The 22,544-nt window shown below is 43.1% G+C and overlaps 1 protein-coding gene, 1 long non-coding RNA gene and 1 pseudogene across 4 annotated transcripts in view; 1 reads left to right on the top strand and 2 right to left on the bottom strand.

Annotated features, from left to right (window-relative positions):
* The window catches only part of AP4E1 (adaptor related protein complex 4 subunit epsilon 1), an 87,357-nt gene extending 77,796 nt beyond the window's left edge, over nucleotides 1–9,561 (bottom strand). For 2 of the 3 annotated variants that reach the window (XM_070054200.1, XM_070054202.1), the window contains exons 1-3: nucleotides 9,302–9,561; nucleotides 6,364–6,435; nucleotides 3,864–3,987 (exon numbers count right to left, since the gene is read on the bottom strand). In XM_070054200.1, coding sequence (XP_069910301.1) covers nucleotides 3,864–3,987; nucleotides 6,364–6,435; nucleotides 9,302–9,451 — 346 coding nt within the window. In that variant the 5' untranslated portion in view covers nucleotides 9,452–9,561. The remainder of the gene's footprint in view (nucleotides 1–3,863; nucleotides 3,988–6,363; nucleotides 6,436–9,301) is intronic. The other variant, XM_070054201.1, reaches the window with a different exon arrangement.
* A 427-nt stretch (nucleotides 9,562–9,988) lies between these two features.
* On the top strand, nucleotides 9,989–10,847 carry LOC138844685 (uncharacterized). The gene is made up of 2 exons (XR_011380908.1): nucleotides 9,989–10,126; nucleotides 10,697–10,847. It is a non-coding gene; the product is annotated as an uncharacterized lncRNA (long non-coding RNA).
* A 7,205-nt stretch (nucleotides 10,848–18,052) lies between these two features.
* Nucleotides 18,053–21,698, bottom strand: LOC100349429 (zinc finger protein Pegasus pseudogene; annotated as a pseudogene).
* Nucleotides 21,699–22,544: the final 846 nt, after the last annotated feature.

Here is a 22,544-nt window from a genome sequence, read left to right as displayed (position 1 = left end):
CTTTCTGTTTCCCTCCAATCTTGAGCCACTTTTTTATTCTCTTACATATTAGCTCATAAGTCAAGAAAACAGTGGCATTCCTCTTAGAGGTATCTATTTAAGAACTCTGGAAGATACACTCAAAGAAACTAACCTCCTTTAGTGAAATTTCAGCTCAAGCAGGAAAGATGTTTATGAGTTGAAGCTATAAAATTTATCTGGGTATCTGTGTTGTGGTATGGTGAATTAGCTGCCACTTGGAACGCCTGTATCCCCTATTAGAGTACCTGAGATCGAGTCCTACTTCTACTTTTGATCCAGCTTCCTGCTAATGTGCTTAGAGACTGGAATGGATTTCTTGGCGCTCAATTTAGGCCTGTCTCAGCCTCAACTGTTGCAGGAGAGTGAACCAGCAGTTGAAAGATGAATGGGTATCTCCTTCTTTCTTTCTCTCTCCCATTTCTGTCACTTTGCCTTTCAAATAAATAAATCTTAAAAACATAAAAGGTATTCATTATTCATGGGATAGATATGGTGGGAGCCTATTATATGCCAGGTGCTGCAGGCACATATACAGGTGGAGAATTTACAATGCTCCCAGTTTGAGAATCGCTGCAGGAGGAGACAGAGGCAAACACAGAAAATAGTAGTTATAATGTTGTAATGGGCTTCATGGAGGCTTGAATCATGTGCTGTGCTCATACAGTCAACATAAGACACAGAAACCTTATTTCTCTTGTCTCTGAGATTTAGAGAATATGCAGATTAGATTTCATATGATAGTTCTGAAGCAAAACCACTTTGGAACTTGTTTGAAAATTGCATGGCCAGGGGTCCACATTGTGGCACTGTGGGTCAAGCCATCACCTGCAATGCTGGCATGCCATATGAGCACAGGTTTGAGTCCAGCTGCTTCACTTCTGATCTAGCTTCCTGCTAATCAACCTGGGAAAGCAGCAGAAGATGGACCAACTGCTTGGATGGGGTTCTAGGCTCCTGGCCATCTGGGGAGTGAACCAGTGGATGGAAGATCTTTCTCTCTCTGTCTCTCCCTCTGCCTTTCAAATACATCTTAAAAAACTGCATGGCTAGAGTTTAGTTAGTCTTAACTTTGGTCCTGTCATTTTCATTTCGGCCACATGGGCATGAAGAAGGGCCTGCGTCCTGCTCTCCTATTACTTGACTGACCTCCTTATAAGTGTAGGCAGGAAATTTTAAAAATGAATCAAAATTGAAGAGTGTATAGCACAAATTTTTTTTATAACTGTTGTTTCCTTTTGCTTCTTAGACCTACATTTTGACATTTTTGACTTTAAATTTAATTGTATTTTTTAATATGTAAAACATTAAATAATTTTGACATTTTTCACTTTAAATTTAATTGTATTTTTAATATATAAAACATTAAATAATTTTGACATTTTTCACTTTAAATTTAATTGCATTTTTTAATATGTAAAACATTAAATAATTCAAAAGTTTTAAGACTTTATTAAATAATACAATCAGAAAAGGTTCACTCTCATCTCTTGTTTTGATATTCATTTTGTCCCTTGCCCTCACAAGTAACTAATACTATTTTCTTTTTTTTTTTTAACTTTTATTTAACAAATATAAATTTCCAAGGTACAGCTTTGGATTACAGCGGCTTCCCCCCCTCCATAACTTCCCTCCCACCCGCAACCCTCCCAACTCCCTGCTATTACTATTTTCATTAGTTTCTGATTCATCTTTCCATTGCTTCCTTTTGAAAAAAGAAACCAAACTATGTGCACACACTCTGTCTTACACAAAAGGCATTTATGTTTACACAAAAAATACTATATAGATTACTCTACACTTTGTTTTGATATCTTGATACTATTACACACTTACATAGTTTTCATTGAGTAGATGCACCATAGCTTTTTCAACTAGTTCCCTACCAGTGGACATACAGATTATTTTTGAATTTTACTCCTATAAATAATACTGCAATAAATAACCTTGTACATGTTTTAGTTCACAGTTGTGGAAGCTTATCTCAAAGAAGATCTCAGAGTCATTTTATTGAGATTCATGATCTTGCTTAGAAAAACATATTCTTTCCAATGAGAAAGTTTGGGGTGACTACTAACAACAGTGACTACGATGGGAAGAGCTTTGCAAGCTGATCTGAAAACATTAATAGAATAAAACTGTTCTTTGGGGTAGTATTTAAGAGAAATCAAAGTTTTAAGAAAAGCAAATTATTAAAACAGACTACTTTAATAACTCAAAAAAATATTTCTTGCCTGAAGGGATTTTAGAATGAGTCTAGGATCTAAAGTATTAAGATATGAAAAAATTAATACCATATAGTAACAGATGTTAGGAGCCACCTGAGTGATCACAGAATTAAGACTTTATTTGCAATATGGAGAGGGAAAAAAAAGGAAGCCAGAAGACACTGAACTTAGAGGAAAGAACACAACAAATCTGTATGATAGAAGAGCATTTTGAGTAGAGTGGGTGTCCAATAAGTGGAATATTGTATACATACTGTTTCAAAATCTTTACCAAGACATCTCCCCCACCCTTACCCTACCATCTGACAGTTCTGATCCATAAATCTACTTAGAATGCTAATCCTTGACGACATCATGTTATCAACCCCTCTGAATGAAGAACTCTTCTAAAGTGCTTCCTTTTTGGACCCTCATTTAAAGCTGAATGTTTAGGAAAAGAAGACTAAGTCTTTGAAAGAAATTTGCCTAATACCCCTAAAGGTTAACTAGAGATGATAATTTTTAAAAATAATTCTAATCTTCATAGCTAAAATTTGTGAGAATGGGTTCAAATTTATTCTAGTCAATTTGCTTTTTCCTATAGAAAATATTTCTAACCATTTAAACCGATGAGGTTAAACAGACTACTTAAAACCAGCTTTACTGGGGCCGGCACTGTGGCGCAGTGGGTTAAAGCTCCGGCTTGCAGTGCCGGCATCCCATATGGGCGCTGGTTCACATCCCGGCAGCTCCACTTCCGTTCCAGCTCTCTGCTATGGCCTAGGAAAGCAGTGGAAGATGGCCCAAGTCTTTGGGCCCCTGTATCCATGTGGGAGACCCAGAAGAAGCTCCTGGTTCCTGCTTTCGGATCAGCTCAGCTCTAGCCATTGCGGTCATTTGGGGAGTGAGCCAGAGGACAGAAGACCTCTCTCTCTACCTCTCTCTGTAACTCTGCCCTTCAAATAAATAAAATAAATATTAAAAAAAAAAAAAAAGATTTACTGAGGTACAATTCACATGCAAGAAAATGTACCCATTTTAATGAGTTTTAACAAAACTATATAGTCGGGGCCGGCGGTGTGGCGTAGTGGGTAAAGCCACCTGCAGTGCCAGCATCCCATGTAGGCGCCAGTTTGAATCCACTTCCAATCTGGCTCTCTGCTGTGGCCAGGGAAAGCATTAGAAAATGACCCAAGTCCTTGGGGCCCTGCACATACGTGGGAGACCAGGAAGAAGCTCCTGGCTCCTGGCTTCAGATCGGCGCAGCTCCAGCCGTTGCAGCCATTTGGAGGGTGAACCAGCAGATGGAAGACCTCTCTTTCTCTCTGCCTCTCCTTCTCTCTCTGTTTAACTCTTTCAGATAAATAAATAAATCTTAAAAAAAAAAAAACACCTATATAGTCTTCTAACTACCATCACAATCCCACGCAGATTTTACTCTTTCCTACAACTCCAAAATGCTATGGGTCATGAAACTGATTCATGTATAGGCTCTGAGCTTCTGAAGTGCTTGATCTTTTAACAGAGATTATAATGCAGTGATCTAAAAACATACCATTTACCAGCCATCATTTATTCTATACAGCAGTTAGAACTTTAAGGACAATATTATAGTATGAAAGTCTTAAACACACACACCTACTCTTTTTTCTAGTAAGTTTCCTTGTTGGGCCAACTTGATTGCGTGTATATAGCCAAAGGAAGCGTCATAGCCAAGCATTTCACAATACATAAGTCTCACCATACATTCCTTCATCATTTTCTGAAAAGAAAAAAATCCAGTAACTACACAAATAACAGAATGTCTTATGTTACAATCATTTCACAGGAAATATCTCAATCCTGACACTGATACGAAGATAACATACATACATATTATAAATTAATCACCTGATATCATATTGTATGAATATAATGTGGACCCAGCGTTAATTACCAAAAGTACTAATTTTAGTAAAATTATTTCAAATATTTTATTAATGACCACACTATAAAATAAACCAATTCTAGTTACTTCTAATGCTATGGGCCCTTAGTGTAAAATTTGGTTATAATATGATACATGTGGAGCTCAGACAAAATTCCATGCATGGTAATCTGACTTGGCTTCCAAAATGCAGGACATCAATTTAACACACTTTGTCAAATGAAAACATTTGTAAAATTCCCACAGATGGTAATAATTTCTTTAAAAAATATTTTTCCACATCTAAAAATCAAAATGTACCTAGACATTTTTTAGAATACTCTACTAATTGTTTCTCAGCCTTTTGGCTAAGACCAAATGTAGGCCGGCGCCGCGGCTCACTAGGCTAATCCTCCGCCTAGCGGCGCCGGCACACCGGGTTCTAGTCCCGGTCGGGGCGCCGGATTCTGTCCCGGTTGTCCCTCTTCCAAGCCAGCCCTCTGCTGTGGCCAGGGAGTGCAGTGGAGGATGGCCCAGGTGCTTGGGCCCTGCACCCCATGGGAGACCAGGAAAAGCACCTGGCTCCTGGCTCCTGCCATCGGATCAGCGCGGTGCACCGGCCGCAGCGCGCCGGCCGCGGCGGCCATTGGAGGGTGAACCAACGGCAAAGGAAGACCTTTCTCTCTGTCTCTCTCTCTCACTGTCCACTCTGCCTGTCAAAAATAAAAAAAAAAAAAAAAAAAAAAAAAAAAGACCAAATGTAGAATACCCTACTAAATGTAATAGTCTGCTTTACAGGTACTTTTTTCTTTAATAATTCACAATTATTATTAACTAAAGGGTGTGACTCCATTAATAGTATAGCCATTTAAAGATTCAGTTTTTTAATGGGATCTTCCAATATTTTCAGTGCCAGTTAAACATTTTTCAGAGAGCCTAGAAGTTTCTTTTCAATATTTACAGCAAATTTTAATCAGAAATAAAAATATAAATGTTTCCCAAAAAGTTCATAAGCTATTTTAACCTTGAAATCTAATAGGGCTGGGGCCGGTGTTGTGGCATAGTGGGTAAAGCCACTGCCTGCAGTGCCGGCATCCCCTATGGTTGCCAGTTCGAGTCCCAGCTGCTCTATTTCTGATCCAGCTCTCTGCTATGTCCTGGGAAAGCATTAGAAGATAGTCCAAGTCCTCGGGCCTCTGCATCCACGTGGGAGACCAGGAAGAAGCTCCTGGCTCCTGGCTTCAGATTGGTGCAGCTTCGGTGGCTGCAGTCAATTGGGGAGTAAACCAGCAGCTGGAAGACCTCTCTCTCTCTCTTTCTCCCTAACCAGCAGATGGAAAACCTTTCTCTCTCTCTCTCTCTCTCTCTCTCTCTCTGTATAACTCTGACTTTCAAATAGATAAATAAATCTTTAAAAAAAATGAAATATAATTAGAGCTAGCATATTACAAGATTATTAAACCATAAAATGCTTAGAAAACAGTAAAATAGGGATCGGAGCTGTGGCGGAGCCAGTTAAGCTGCTGCGTGCACTGCCAGCATCCCATATGGGCACTGGTTCAAGTCCTGGCTGTTCCACTTCAGATCCAGCTCTCTGCTATAACCTGGGAAAGCAGTAGAAGATTGCCCAAGTGTTGGGCCCCTGTACCCACGTGGGAGACCCGGAAGAAGCTCCTGGCTCCTGGCTTCCGATCAGCCCAGCTCCAGACCTTTCTCTGTCTCTGCCTCTCTCTAACTCTGTCTTTCAAATAAATAAATAAATCTAAAAATAAAAAAAAAGAAATTTAAAAAAAGGAAACAGTAAAATAAAATACTTTAAGAAAAATAACTTTTACTACTTTACATGTGGAAGTGTGTGTGTGTGTGTATATATAAATAAGAAGGGCGTAAAGTAAATCATAAGAAAATTTTAGGGAATGAGATTTAATTCAAGTCACTTGTGCTTAAAGCAATAAAATTAACCCATTAAACATTAATTAAGACTACTAAATTCTGAGAAAATACAAGATACTGAAGTCTTGCATCAATTAAAACTGAAAATGTTAATTTAAGCCATTAAGTATCACCTCTATATTTGTAGCATTTTACCTCAGAGTTTTTCAAAAACCATCCACAACTGACTTTGCCTACGATAAATTACATTTTAGCAACTGGTAAGTCAGATGTCACTATCAAGTCCACAGTGGGCCAGATTTCAAACTTATGTGTGTGGACACAACTATGCAAACTTACCAGTGTTGTAGTAGGAGCAGAAACAGTTGCTTTCAAACTACTTAATTCCTGCTGGATTAATTTCTCTTCTTCCTGAAAAAGTAAAAATATTTAAATGTTTGAATAACTACTATTTTCAACAGTAACTTAATTTTTAAGGAGAAAAATTAAAATCTATAATACTTTCAACTAAAAAGAAACATTAGAGATACAAATATTACATGCTTGAAGTATGCCCAAAGGCATTTTATTCACCCTCAGAATCATCCCTGGAGAGAATAATTATTTCCAAACTAACCTACCATTCCTCTTCACTCAGTTACTGAACTTTTAAGGGACCGCTTGACAGAAAATGGTTTTAAAAAATTGAAGAGACGGGCCGGCGTTGTGGCACAGAGGGTAAAGCCGCTGTCTAAGACTCCAGCATCCCTTATGGTGCTGGTTCGTGTCTTGGCTGCTCCACTTTGATCCAGCAGCAGCAGATGGCCCAAGTGCTTGGGCCCCTGCTACCACAAGGGAACCCGAGATGCAGCTCCTGGCTCTTGGCTTCCATCTGGCTCAGCCCTGGCAGCTGCAAACGTCTGGGTAGTAAACCAGGGGATGAAAGATATTTCTATCTTCCTAACTCTTTCAAATAAATAAATCTTTATTTTTAAAACTGGAGAGAGGGAAAGAGTAGAGAGAAATTCTCCATGTATCTGTCCCAGTTTCTTCCTCATTTCCCCCTATGCTTTTCCCAGTCTCTCACATACCCCTACTATGAGGGCACTGACACTATTCACTTTGTAACTTTACCTCCTTAAGCACTTTAAATTGGCCTCGTTTTTGGTCAGTATCAAGCTATCTTTAAATTGCACACTGAGGACAGGTGTGTGGCACAGCAGTTAAGCCACTGCTTGGGATGCCTGTATGCCCTATCAGAAAGCCTGGCCTTCCATACGGATTCTTGTAATGTGCACCCTGAAGGGCAGCAGGTAATGAATGGGTTCCAGCTACCCATGGGGCAGACCTGAATAGAGTTCTAGGCTCCCAGCTTCAGCCTGGCCCAGCCCTGGCTGTTGCAGTCATTCGCAGACTGAACCAGCAGACAGAAGATCTCTCTTCATCTGTCTCCTTGCCTTTCAAACAAAAATGAAAATTAAAAACTTTAAAAAATAATAATAAATCACACACTGAATTAGTAAGGCGTGCACTAGGTAGATAAGGAAGAACTACTAGTGAAGTCCTACCACGTTTGGATACCCACGTACAGTTTCAAACTGCAATTTGAAAGTCAAAATCAATTATTTTTTAAGATTTCAGGGTCAGCATTGTGGCATAGCAGGTTAAGGTGTCAACTGCGAAACCAGCATCCCATATGAGAACTGATTTGAGTCCCAGTTGCTCCACTTCCAATCCAGCTCCCTGCTAACAGGCCAAGGAAAGCAATGGGCCCTGGTCTTCTACATAGAGACCCAGATGGAATTTCAGGTTCCTGGCTTCGGCCTGACCTAGCCATGGTCACTGCAGCCATTTGGGGAACGAATCAGCAGGTGGAAGTGCTCACTCTCTCACTCTGCCTTACAAATAAGTAAATAAATCATTAAAAAAAACTTCATTCCACATCTCATAAAAATTAGCAAAGAACAAAAACATTAAGATAAGCAATACTGAATCCACAAATAACGATTCTGGTATATGAAGCAGATCTTTGGAGCATAACATCACCTTATTTCAGCTTCCAAAAGAAAAAACTTCTTGTAACTTTGAGGGTACTTTGTTTCTCTTCTCTTTTCTCCTCTCCTGACACTGCATCATAATTGTGCTGTCACTAGTCTTATGCCCAAAATGGATGACCAAATCCTTGGAAGAAGGGAATGTCTTTTATTTTATTTTCCTCAAGAACTTCTAGTTAAATAGTTGCTCCATAAACATCTGTTAGGCAATTTATGACATAGAATACATTTTTAGGATTGCAACTCCTTGAAACTTTGGGTCAGGATCACACAACTATAGAGACCAGAGTTGTGGAGGACGGGTTAGGCTGCGGCCTGCAATGTCAGTATCCCATATGGGTGCTAGTGTAAGTCTCAGCAGCTCCACTTCCGATCCAGCTCCCTGCTAATGGTCTGGGAAAGCAGTGGAAGATGGTCCAAGTGCCTGGGCCCCTGCACCTACGTGGGAGACCAGATGAAGCTCTTGGCTTCAGCCTGGTCCAACCCGGGCTGTTACAGCCATTTGGGGAGTGAACCAGCAGATGAAAGATATCTCTTTGTATCTCCCCCTCTCTCTATAACTCTGCCTTTGAAATAAAATTAAATCTTTAAAAACACACACACATACACAAACTTCTATTATACACCGCTCATTTCCAAAGCCCATCTGAAGCAGAGACTTACTCAGCAAATTTTACATTTGGGGAAGAATTACGTTTTTTCTTTGCCCAACCCCTCGGTCTGACTTAAGAACTTCGAGCTCCCCAAATATACTCGACAGCAGGCTCAATGGCAGGATCTGTCCACGAACATGAGTGACAGAAGCAGCTGAAAGGCCTGGGGAAGGGGAAGAACTTGAGTAGAGAAAGAAACTTCGTAGGAGGTGGATTAGTGGCCGGCAGTCCCACCGCACTGAGTATTTTCACACTCCGGACACCTCCTGTAATCCTCAACGCCAACTACGGAAGATGCATCGGTACATTCCCCCTTCATCTTTGGGAAAACGTGCGGAGGGTCAAAGGTTACAGACATCCGTCCCAGATCCCCATGAGTCAGTGTCGAAGCCAACTGTGGAAACTCAGACTTCCAGCTGTCAGTCCGGGCAAGAAAATGAAGAGTCCGGACAGACACACACACAAGCAGCCCCCAAACCCCTTCCAGAAGGCCTGCCCACGGGGTCCCGGAGTCTCGCTGCCCAGCCAGGGCCTCCCGGCGCAGGGGCCTTCATCCCCGCGCCCCCCACCTCCCCGCCTGCCGGCACCTACGTGTTTGGAAGTGAGGGCAGTGATGCTGCGGACCAGGCCGCCCAGCCGCGAGGAGAAGGGCGCCTTGGCAGCCGCGGGCCCGCCACCCGCCTGGTTCTGCAGAAAGAGACCCGGCAGCGCCGTCAGCGTCTTCTCCACAATGTCGCTCATCGCCGCCGCCGCCGCCAGCGTTCGCGTCGCCGCCCGACTTCATGCCCGAGGGCCTCCGCAGGCGCCGCCGCCCCGGGCTCCGTAGTTACTTCCTGCTTTTTGAAGGAGAAATCTTTATTCGCGTCCAGCGCGAACAGACACAGTGTCGTTCTCCAGAGTGGCCGCGAGAGGCGCTAGAAGCCGCTGACTCGTAAGAACGCGCCGCGGCGCACTTCCGGTGGAGGCGTGGAGGCGTCCCCGCTGCCGGTTTCCATAGCAACCCGGGGACAGGTCACCCAGCAACTGTGAGTTCTGAGGAAGCCGCTCGGGTTCGTCCCTCTGCTTCGTACCCTCAAGGTCTCCCTTTCCCGCGCCGCCTGGAACGCGTCGATAAGCGCGCCTTCCCGGCCTCGACTTCTCAGGGACTCCCCGCACTCAGCCGGCCTGGCTGCGGGCCCCGGGCGACCCGCCCGCCCACCTCCCGCTGCTGCACCGGAGCTGCGGCTTCCCCCGGGGCCCCGTTACCGGGCTGGCCCTCTCGTGGTGCCCAGTTCAGCGGCCGCGGTCAGTGCTCCCACCCGTGATCGCTTCCAGCCCGCGGCTCCTCTGGGAGAAGTGGACAGTGCCACTCATTCCGACCCCTGTCCAGCTGGTGCAGGTTCAAGTTCGCTTCCCTGGAGCTGCGTCGCCGGCCAGGCAAGCACGGAACGAGCTGCGTGTGCCACCCACTGCGTGTCTCACAACACTCGGTTCTTTTCCACTTGGCCATGTGGAGAGAGGCTACCTCTTCCCTCCTACCTAGATCAGAAAGTAGTACTGAGCTGCTCACAGCGTGGTCTGGTGACCTCGGAGGCTCCCTGAAACTCACGGGATCCAGCAAGTTAAAATGCTGTCGTAATATGACTTGCATCGTATTTGCTGTTTCCACTCTCATCTTCTCAGTAGTGTGCAGCGTTTTCAAGAGGCTAGATGACCTGAGATTACGCTGCTAGCCGGTGAAATATGTGCTTGAGGAGTCTCGTACTTTATAGAATCTTTTATAGAATCTTTTTAAATTAAAATTAAGACCGATGGTGTGCTATCAAGTCACTTGATGGCCTGCTTGCAGATAAAATAATGAAAGCCCTCCCTAACAGAGCTTCCCCTACACGTGTAAGAGGGGAGAGAAACAGTGCATAGAAGAAAGAATGAAAGAGTTGGGTTTTGCTGAGCTCCTCTCTCCACTTTCTTCAAACTCTCACAAGCTTCCTGGCTGTTTGTTCTCAGGTCTTCACTGTTTTCTCCACCTGTGACCTTGGGGCCTTTCAATAATCAGTTCAAGGATCAACAATCAACTTTTTTTTATTTTTCATTGGCATGTAAAAATTGTATTTATGAAGTGCCATGTTTTGATATAATGTATAATGTTCAAATCAGAGTAAACAGCTATGTCTTCAAACATCTATCATTTCTTTATGGTGAAAACACTTCAAAATCCTTTCTTGTGGCCTTTTAAAAATATATATATGTATACAGTACATCATCATTATCTGTAGTCTCCCTACTGTGCAATAAAACACCAGACTTCTTTCTCCTACCTATGACTTAGTACCTGTTAACCAGTCTTTCCCTGTCCCTCCCTCCAGCCTGCTCTCCTCAGCTTCTAGGAATCAACATTATACCCCAACTTCTATGAGATCTGCTTTTATTAGATTCCACATAGGAGTGGGATCATGTAGTGCTTGTCATTTGGTGCCTGGATTATTTCATTTAACATGATAACCAACAGTTCCATTCATGAGTAGCATGCCATTGTGTATTTCTACCACATTTTCTTTATCCATCCGTTGATGGACATTTAGGTTGTTTCAATTTCTTGGCTATTGTGAACAATACTGCAGTAAACGTGGGAGTGCTGATGTTTCCTCAACAGACTTATTTAGTTTCCTTTGGATAGATACCCTGTAGTGGGATTGCTGGATCATATGGTAGTTCTACTTTTAATTTCTCCAGGAACCTCGGTATTGTTTTCCAGTGGCTGAACTAACATTTCCACTAAGAGTATGCAGGGGTTCCCTTTTCTGCACATCCTCGCCAGCACTTGGTGTCACTTGTCTTTCTTTGATGATAGCCAAGCCAAGTGGAATGAGGTGATGTCTCACTGTGGTTTTGATTTGCATTGCCAGATCATTAGTGATGATGAGCATTTTTCCAGGTACCCGTTGATCATTTTAACATCTTCCTTTGAAAAATGGCTGTTTAAACCCATTGCCCACATTAAAAGTGGATTATTTGACGATTTCTGCCATTGAGTTGTTTGACTTTCTTATATATTTTGGTTACTGACCCACTGTCAGATGTATCACTTGCAAATATTTTCTCCCGTTCTATAGACTAACTCTTTACTCTCATGGTTGTTTCCTTCACTGTAGAGAAAAATTTGATTTTGGTAGAATCCCATTTGTCTGTTTTTTGGGTTTGTTTCTAGTACTTTTGGGGTCTGATCCAAAAACACTCTTGCCATTCTAATGTCCTGAAGCATTTACTGTATCTTTTTTTTCTAGCAGTTTCATGTCTTATACTAAAGTCTTTTATCCATTTTAAGTGGATTTTTTTTTACAAGGTGAGTGCTAAGGACCTAGTTTCATTCTTTTCCATGTGAATATCCTGTTTTCCCAGCCCCATTTATTGAAAGACTGTCCTTTCTCCATTGCCAAAGAACATTGTCAAAGATCAGTTGGCTATTGGCTTACCTCTGAGTTCTCTATTCTGCTCCACTAGTCAGTGTCTATTTTTTCCAATACCATGCTGTTTAAGTTGCTATAGCTTTGTACTATATTTTAAAGTCAGATACTCATTTTGCTCAAAATTTCTTTAGCAGGGCTGGCATTGTGGCACAGCAGGTTAAGCTGCTGCCTCCAACACCAGCATCCCTTATCAATGCCAGCTCTGGAAGCTGTCCCACTTCCAATCCAACCCCTTGCTGCATGGCAGGTCTCTCTCCCTCCTCTCTTTCTCTCTCTCTCTACCTTTCAAATAAATAAATTTTAAAAAAAATACTTAAAAAAAAAGATTGCTTTAGCTACTCAGGATCTTTCTTGGTACCATACAGATTTTAGTAGTATTTTTTTCTAATTCTGTGAAAAAAATCATTATTTTGTCACAAGTATTGCATTGAATCTGCATATTATTTTGGATAATGTGGAAATTTTAGTGATGTTATTTTTTCCAATCCATGAACATGGGGTGTTAGAGTTGGATTGCTCTTGCCACCCCAAAAATGCTCCAAGAGACCTTTTCTCATGCAATTAACAAAGGGTAAGGTTTATTGATGATCCGACATGTCGGGGCCCCCGTCCCAGTACAGGCGAGCGGCCCCAAATAGTCTTGGGTTGGGGTTTTTATACACATTTAAACAAAGAAAATCAATCATTGCATAGATCAGACAGAGGTATAGGGTAAACAATTGATACAAGTTAAGTGATTTTACAACCAGTTGATTTATGAATACAGGGAGTACAGGATATCGAGTAAGGCCCTGATTAGACCTCAGAGAACCATATGGCCTATACAGGGAGTATCAAAAAGCCTCCTCTTGCCAAAAGGGAGGGCCACACAACAAACACAACAAGGTTGCAGGAACTGCCTTGATGATACCTAGGAATGCATCCGAATGGCGATAAGGGACACATGGTGGGGTCAGGGTTCCAGGAGGCAAAGAGATATATGGTGACTTCTTCTATCTTACTTAGGTGAAACTAAGGTTACGCTCACATTGGGGTAATTTACTGACTAATTAACTTTATAGAGAATGGCTATGCAGAGCAAGTCTAACGAGGTCAGGAAAGTTCACCAGAGGAGGTGGGTGGGGGGAGCGGCTTTTAACTTTTTAACCTTTCAGGGGTTGTTACCAGAGATGGGTAGGATAGATGCTGTTGTCTTTATGCAAGAAATAATTCAGGCATGAGACAGAGGGTAGTGGCTCCTGGATGGTTTGCCAAATAGGTTGCCAGGGATGAGTGGAGTAGAGATGCTTGTCTGCACAGCAAAGAATTCAGGAGTGGGGCCAGCGCTGTGGTATAGCGAGTAAAAGCCGCCACTTGCAGGTGCCGGCGTCCCACGTGGGCGCTGGTTCGAGTCCCGGCTACTCCTCCCCCAATCAAGCTCTCTATGGCCTGTAAAAGCAGTAGAAGATGCCTTCTACCCACATGGGAGACCCAGAAGAAGCTTTTGGCTCCTGACTTTGGATCGGCCCAGCTCCAGCCACTGCAGCCATTTGGGGAGTGAACCAGCAGGATGGAAGACCATTCTCTCTGTCTCATCCTCTCTCTCTGTCTCTCCCTCTCTCTGTCTGTAACTCTTCCTCTCAAATAATAAATAAATAAATCTTTAAGAGAGAGAGAGAAAGAAAGACAGAAAGACAGAAAGACAGAAAGACAGAAAGAAAGACAGAAAGAAAGACAGAAAGAAAGACAGAAAGAAAGACAGAAAGAAAGAAAGAAAGAAAGAAAGAAAGAAAGAAAGAAAGAAAGAAAGAAAGAAAGAAAGAAAGAAAGAAAGAAATCCAGGCGTGAGACAGAGAGTGGTAATAAGCAAAGCAGCAAGATTTCCTGGGGGAGAGCCTGTGTCCGAATGATTGGCACATCTTCAGACAGAATCTGAGTGCCCAGCCATTCAGACTGGAGTAAGCAAGATCACATAACTAAACGGCCAGGCAGGCACATCAGCAAAGGACGAGAGCTAAGCGCTGAGGGCTGAAATACACCTGATAGACCACCAGAGAACTCAGGAAAGAGCTGAGGGCACCACCTGTGTTCAGACTGGGGCTTATAAGGAAGAGCTCAGCTCCTCCTGCCATTCTTCCTTCCCGGCACTCTCTTTTCCTGGACTACAGGTTTGCTGGTTGTGAAACAGCTAAAATCCCTCCCAAGATTTTATTTCCTGGTGTCATCAGACTGGGTAGCCCACTTCACACTGGGCAGAGAGGTGTCTTTCCGGGGAAGGCTGGGACCCTTTCTAAAGTTGCTGGGGTATGGGCAGGACTTGGTCGTGCAGAATACTGGGCTCTTCTATGGAATGCTTCTGGGGCTGCGAGAGGCTGCTACACTCTTTCCACGGATGCCTTGTTTTTCTTAGGCCCCTCTCACACACACAGGCTAATTTCTAACTTCCTACCTGATGGATGTTGTTCCATTTCTTCGTCAATGTTTTGTAGTTTTTATTGTAGAGATCTTTTTACCTTTATGATTAAATTTAATCTTGAAAAATTTTATGGTTGTTGGAAATGAGGTTGTTTTCTTTACTTCTTTTTTTTTTTTTTTTCTTTTTTGACAGGCAGAGTGGACAGTGAGAGAGAGACAGAGAGAAAAGTCTTCCTTCCGTTGGTTCACCCTCCAATGGCCGCCACAGCCGGCGCGCTGCGGCCAGCGCACCACACTGATCTGAAGCCAGGAGCCAGGTGCTTCTCCTGGTCTCCATGCGGGTGCAGGGCCCAAGCACTTGGGCCATCCTCCACTGTACTCCCGGGTCATAGCAGAGAGCTGGCCTGGAAGAGGGGCAGCCAGGGCAGAATCTAGCGCCCCGACCAGGACTAGAACCCAGTGTGCCGGCGCCGCAGGCAGAGGACTAGCCTATTGAGCCGAAGCACTGGCCTCTTTACTTCTTTTTCAGAAAATTTACAATTAATGTATAACAATGCAACTGATTTTTATATGTTGACTTTCTATCCTGCAACTTTGCTGAATTCAAATATTAGTTTTGACAGTTTTTGGTGGAATCCTTGGGGTTTTATGTATTAGATTACATCATTACAGTGATAATTCGACTTGTTTCTTTCCAACCCCGTATTTCTTTCTCTTGCCTAATTACTTTGGCTAGGTGTTTTCTAAAATTTTGTCAGCTTTAGTGCATAAGTATTTGCATTTTAAGAGATTCACTCAGTTTGTCCTCTGTACTTCTAGTGTGTTCTTACAAACAATCTTCAGTTAAAATTGCTGTAATCTCTGTAACCTCATTATTACCCAGTAAATGTTCTTTGTTTGTTTGTTTTAAATCCCAGAGTTGTCCACATAATTATGCAGGAACACAAGAAAAAAAGTCCACTTTGTTGACTTGTTTTTCAAGAATTTTTTTTCAATTTACTAAGACTTTTTGAAATATTTAAGTTTTATTGAAAACTGTTGTCAGGGGACCTGCATTGTGGTGTGGGTTAAGCTTCCTCCTGTGATGCTGGCATCCCATGTGAGCACAGGTTGGAGTCCTGGCTGCTCCACTTCCCATCCAGCTTCCTGCTAATGTGCCTGAGAAAGCAGAAGACGGCCCAAGTCCTTGGGTCCCTGCCACCCTCATGGGAGACCAAGATGGAATTCTAGGCTCCTGGCTTTGGCCTGGCCCAGCCCCAGCTATTGCAACCATTTGGGCAGTGAAGCAACAGACATAAGCTCTCTGCCTCTGTCTTGGTAACTGGGCCTCTTAAATAAGCAAAACAAATCTTTTATAAAAATAATCTAGTGTTTTATGTTAAAATTTTATTCATTCTTAATTTTAGAATCTTTCCTTGGCTTAAAGGGGGGAGAATAAATGATTTGCTTTCTAGTGGCAGGTGTTCTGGCAGAGCAGGTTCAACTGCCACTTGGGCCCCATTTTGTATTGGAGAGCCAGAGTCCAGGCTACTTCACACTTTGCATCCAGCTGCCTGCTAATGTGTGCCCTTGGAGGCAGCAGACTATGACCCACCTAACTGGGCCTGCCACCCAAGTTGGAGACATGGATGGAATTCCTGGCTCCAGGCTTCAGCCTGGCCCAGCCCCAGTCGTTGCAGGCATTTGAGAAGTGAACCTGTGGATGAATGATTGATCTCTCTGTCTCTGTCACTCTGCCTCTCAAATAAATAAATCTAAAAACAAAAAAAAATTTTTTTCCTTCTAACTTCCCACATCCCACAGTTTAAAATGCTAAGAAAGATGGTAACATCAGTATCAGATAATTTGCTGACTCAGAAAAAAGGAGAAATCTATGTGAAACTGTAAACAAGAAAGGAAGTGTGACAAAAGCTTCTTTCTTTCCCTTGGCTTTAGAGATGTTAATCGCTTACCTTATTGTGTCTTATTCAACAGAACATTTTCAAATACCATTATGGTGCCAGTTAAATTGAGACATCATTCATTACAGAAATCTGAGTGGGAAGACTCCCTTTGTTCAAACAGGCACCAGAGACAGTGGAGGATCGAAGCAGTTTATTATGCCAATGGGCTCAGCTGGAATCATTTCCTGAGAACTGAGCGACAATCCCAAGTTTCTTACAATATTTATAGGTTCATCGGCATCATACATTAGCTGTTACAGCATTGGTGGGTTTAAATTGCAGCCTACATGACTTAGGACCACACTTCTAATGGTCGGTGGGCCTGGTATGTTTGTAGGATACCAGGGACAGATTAATTAGGACAGATTTATGACTGGAGTTTACAGGTGCAGAACTTAGGACTTCTTCCCTCCGTGGACAAGATAACGGTGGGCAGTTGCTTCACTAGTTAATTGTGAGCAGCCACTTTTCAAGGTCTGTTTTGGGAGGAGGGGTCTGCTTTTCTTTCTTTGTCTCTGGTTGTGGCCATATTTCCTCTACACATTTTGAGACCAAAATTTAAAGGAAAGAGAATTTAATATCTTAAACATAAACCTGATAATTTCTTTAAAGCCAAAGCGTTTTGTTAACACTTTTCAGAAAAGTGTTAGAAATGAAAAACCCACTGAAGCATCTTATTACAAGTTAGTTAAAGTACCATATTGGTTTACCTGGAGAAGAACATGCAATAGCTGAAAAGCTAATAATTCCTTGTACATTCCTGGACAAGTGCCTGCTATATGAAAAATTAGTAAAAGAAATCATGGCAGTGTTAATTTCCAAAAATGCAGTAGCTCACTAACCAAAACAATATGGTATTGGTATAAAGATAGGCATATTGGTATATATTAATAAAATAGAATTGAAAACTAGAAAAAAAACTCTTAAAATTAATTATGGCTAATTAATTTTTAAAAAAAAAGAAAGAGAAACATCCAAACATGGATTCATACCACAAGTGCCCATGACAACCATGTCTAGGCCAGGGACAGAGACAGAAACTGGGAATGTAGTCCCGCCCCTGTGTGGGAAGAAGAAACCCAACTGAGACATCACTGCTGTCTTCCAGGGTCTGCGTTGGCACAAAGTTAGAGCCAGAAACTGAGTCCAGGGACTCTGATGCAGGAGACAGCTGTTGTAACTACTAGACTAAACATCTCTCCTGGCCAATTGACTTTTGATGAAGTAGCCAAGAGAATTCCATGGAGAAAAGACAGTCCTCTCTGCTATTAGTGTTGAAACAGTTGTAATATCCTTGTGTAAAGAAAGTGAACTCAGATTCTTTACATGGCACACAAATGTTCAGAGCAGGATTATTCATAATAGCCAAGAGCTACATACAACCCGGATGTCCATTAATTGAAGAATGGATAAATGAAATGTAGTATATCCATACAATGGATTCAGCCATAAAAATAAATGAAGTAGTGATAAATGCTACAACATGGGCTAACCTTGAACACATGTCAAGTGAAAGAAAACACACACAAAAGATCATATATTGTATGACTCCATTTGAGTTTTTTCTTTTTTTTTTCTTTTTTTTTAATAACAGTTATTTTATTTGACCAACTTTCAAAGTAAGCTAGTTATTATACAATATAAAAACAATAGCCTCCTACTCAAAATGAGTTACCCTAGATTTATTTAGCAAGTCTTATTTTATGAACAAATCGAATACCATGTTTAAATAAATTTTATATCCACTTTCACAACTTTTCATCCTTTCCTGCTAAGGCCACAGTTCCGCTCCACACAGCACTGTCACCGCGCGTGGAGAGTGGTACAGCTGCGAAGCAGCAGCAGTCTGGACTCAGCATTTTCGATGGCTAACTGACGGAGATGGGAACCTCTGCGCACACAGGCTCTCCTTTCTGTACGTAGACGTCTCTGCACTTTCCCATGCATTTCCACATCCACCTTTTCTTGGAAATTATGACAATAAACGGATAGAAGGTAGAGAAAGGAAACTTCAGAGTTTTTTTTTAGGAAGGACTGCATTTAATAAGGTGGTGACTTCCACTGTACCTCTTTGGTCATCAAAGAAACAGGATAACAGGTTCTCACTATAGTTATTACCCTCACCTGAACTAACGCTGTCAGAAGGATGAAATGAAAGGTTCAAACGGAAAGGAAAGAGAAGGCATCTAGCACGCTCGTGTGTTTACTTGTCGTTTTTAAGAATAAACTGTTAGTATTAAAAAAAATGAATAACGCCTGTGTGGTTAAACTAAATTTGAATAAACACCATTTTCAACTTAAAGTCTTGAGTTTTTCCTTGTAGAACTTTTGTGACATAGTTTTATATTTCCTCTTGTAGAAAAAAGATTTACTACACTGAAATAGCTTTATTATCACCTGAAATGAAACTGATTCAACTTAAGGTTTGTGAACCAAAAAGCATTTCAGTTAGGAGCAACCTTATTAAGGGCAATTTCTCTATTAAATACTGAAATAAACTGTAACAGATCTTGTAAGAGAAAATAACTTACTCTCTGAATTTTGAAATATGGCAGAAATAGCATTTTAGCTGCAATTACATACTGAAATATCAGGAGTATGAATAAGCCCAGAGTCTTTACGGATCAGAAATGTAGGAAATTTAAATGAACACCTAATAAGGTTATGACTGCACTCCAATTCTTACATCTAAACAAAAGGAAAAAACAGACATCAATGTACTATGCTAACACATAAATGACCAAACCAGATTTCTATGGGAAAAAATCGGGGAAAATTTTTCCATTGTCAAATTTGCAATATTCTATATTTATGTTTTCTTTTTTTTTTTTTTTTTTTTTTTTTGACAGGCAGAGTGGACAGTGAGAGAGAGAGACAGAGAGAAAGGTCTTCCTTTGCCGTTGGTTCACCCTCCAATGGCCGCCGCTGCAGCCGGCGCACCGCGCTGATCCTGGCAGGAGCCAGGAGCCAGGTGCTTTTCCTGGTCTCCCATGGGGTGCAGGGCCCAAGCACCTGGGCCATCCTCCACTGCACTCCCTGGCCATAGCAGAGAGCTGGCCTGGAAGAGGGGCAACTGGGACAGAATCCGGCGCCCCAACCGGGACTAGAACCCGGTGTGCCGGCGCCGCAAGGTGGAGGATTAGCCTATTGAGCCACGGCGCCGGCTTGCAATATTCTATAAATATAATGTATGAACCTTAAATCAGCAGACATCAGAAATGACCAAACAAAACAAAAACAACCAAGGTACAAAAGACAAAAAGGCAAAACCCAATAAAACATAATGTGCTAATGTTCCAATCAGTGTTGGTTATGTTGCCCTCTTGCAAAATGACAGGCAAAATCATACTTGTTTTTGCATTTGCATCCACATATGTTGCACTGGAAAGGGTTTTCATACCAATGACATCCCATGTGGATGGTGTAAAGGATGTTGTCTGCGAAGTACATGTCACAGTGCTGGCAGTGGTGCAGAAGCTGAGGGTCCTGGACCGGCAGGGTTGGGGCTGGAGTGCTTGGCTAGCTGTTTCCTATGCTCGGAGTACTCGTGTGGGCACTTGGTTCGCTGCTCGGACCGGCCACTGGACTGTAGTTCCTTTGACTATGGGATGGCCGAGGTTCAGGGCTTGTGGGAGAGGAGCTCTGGGGAATGCTTGCTGACACGGCGGAAACTACTGCCTGTGCAGAGGGCTGCTGCACCAGGAAAGGCTTCTCGTGGGGGCAGGGGACGACCTCCGGGGACTCCGGGTTTTGGTTTTCCGGTGGCAAGCTGGGCAACTGTCCCGCTAGTGTCGAGAGCTGACTCAGAGGGTTATCGACCAGGAGCTCCTGGGGGTCCCTTGGGAGGCCACCGGCTGGTGTGGTTTTCGCCATACTTTCGTAGGAGTCAGTCTGGATATTTGGGATTTCGTGGGTAAAGTCGTTAAGGTAGTCCGGTTTCTGAACCACCATGGAAGGTGGACTTAAGTTGATCAGTGCTCTTCTGCTGTACCCCAGATTGCCTGTTTTCTTCTGTAGAACCCCCCACATCTTCTTGCTGGTTAAGGAAGACCTCGTACCTTTAATTGGCACCATTTTATGCTTGCGCCTGCGGTGATGGGACAGGTTACTTCGATCGCTGCAGCGGAAGGAGCACAGTTCACACTTGTACGGTTTTTCTCCAGTATGGGAACGCATGTGGGCTTCCAGGTGGCGCTCATAGGCAGAAGCAAATGGACACAAGTGACATCTATGAGGTTTCTCTCCTGTGTGGATTCTAATATGTTCGATGAGCCGGGCGGTTCCTTTGCTGGCATAGTTGCAGTACCGACACTTAAGCTTCCCATCAAACGTCCTTTCAAACCCGTCTACTAACATTCCTGAGTTTTCATCCAGAGAGACTTCGACAGACGGGTGATCAAGTCCATTTTGGTCACCCTCTGTTTCAGCTCCCTGAAGAGCCTCGGCTTCTTTGTCCCCACTCACTGATCCAGAGATCATGTTCACGTGGTGGGTCTGCTGGGTCAGGTACTCCTGGAAGTCCTTCACGAAGTCCAGCGGCTCTGGTTTCTTCTCACCCATCTTTGCTCGCTTGTTTGTTTTTTTCAAGTTTACAGTTTGTTATACCTAGAAAAGAAACTCCTGACCACCACACCGAGTGACCCCCACCACCTCGGTCAACGCTGCCGCCGCTGCCGCCGCCGCCATCGCCGCCGTCTTCGTCACCGTCGCCGCCATGTTTGTTGTGTCTCCCGAGTTTTTTTTTCTTTTAAGATTTATTTGTTTATTTGAAAGGCACAGTTAGAGAGAGAGAGAGAAAGATTTTCCAGTTGCTGGTTCACTCCCCAAATGGCTACAACCGCTGGGGCTGGGCAGTGGTGAAGCCAGGAGCCAAGAACTTCATCCAGGTCTCCCACATGGCTGCAGGGACCTAAGCACTTGGACCATCTGCACTTTTCCCAGACACATTAGCAGGGAGCTGGGTTGGCAGTGGAGCAGCTGGGACTCTAACCAGAGCCCATATGGGATACCGGTGTCACAGGCGGCAGCTTAATCTGCACCACCACGCCATCCGTGTAGGATTTTGTTTGTAGAAACATGACCAGAAAAGGCAAATCTGAGTGCATGGTTGCCTTACTTGTTTGAGACTGAAGGTCACAGTAAGGACTGAGTGCAGATACTCAAGAGGAAACTTTCTAGTGTCTGAGAAGTGTTCTGAAGCTGAATTGTGATGGTAGCTGCACAGCGCTATGAATTTACTGAAAATTATCCACCTTACACTTAACCACGAATGAAATTTTATGCTATGGGAAATATGTTTTAATGAAACTGTGAAAAATGCTTTATGACATGCAGAAATACTTGTGCATTATTGATGGACAGTTTGCCACAGACCTTTCTGGGACTTAGTGATCAGAGACATGTGCAGAAATAGAAGGGTCTGAAAGGGCATGGCCAGAAAAAAAGCCTTAGGAATGGCAAGAAGGTAATCGGAACACTCTCCAGGCAAAGAAAGAAGCAAGGCCCAGGAAAGGAGACATTCTGGAGGGATTTCTGGGGTCTGCCACGGTAGGGATTCAGGTGACTTTAAAGAGCGCAGTTCCACTCTCATCCCCAAAGCGGCGCCAGAGAGCAAGCCCAGGCTGTGGTTGCAGACTTTCCCAGTCCCTGACAGAGGACACTGTCTTGGGTCAGGTTCTTTAGAAGCCAAGGCTCTCCATTTCCTTTTATTTTCTTTCTCAAGAGGGGAGGTAAACTAGCCTGTAGGTGGCTTCCTTTTAAGTCTGCAAATGCAGTAGGAAGAACCAAGTGAGGCCCTGTAGCTCTCTCCAGGGGAGAGGCAGACACGGCCAAAAGAAACTGCCCCAAAGAGGAGCTTTGTCAGAATGACACATGCTATTTTCTTCCTGTCCCTCTGTGACTCAGATTCGCATTTCACATAGACCTTTGCCTGTGTTTCCTTTCCTCTGCCTTGACTGCTAGCCAGCAGACTGTATCCACAGTATTTTCCCACTCCTGCTCCCCGGGCTGAATCAGCCTGGTAAAAACATTAGCCGGAAAAGAACTGTTTAC

Source organism: Oryctolagus cuniculus, chromosome 12 (assembly GCF_964237555.1).
Source record: "Oryctolagus cuniculus chromosome 12, mOryCun1.1, whole genome shotgun sequence".
NCBI lineage: Eukaryota > Metazoa > Chordata > Mammalia > Lagomorpha > Leporidae > Oryctolagus > Oryctolagus cuniculus.
The sequence above is the reverse complement of the archived record's forward strand: the minus strand, read 5'-3'. Positions and strand labels throughout refer to the sequence as shown.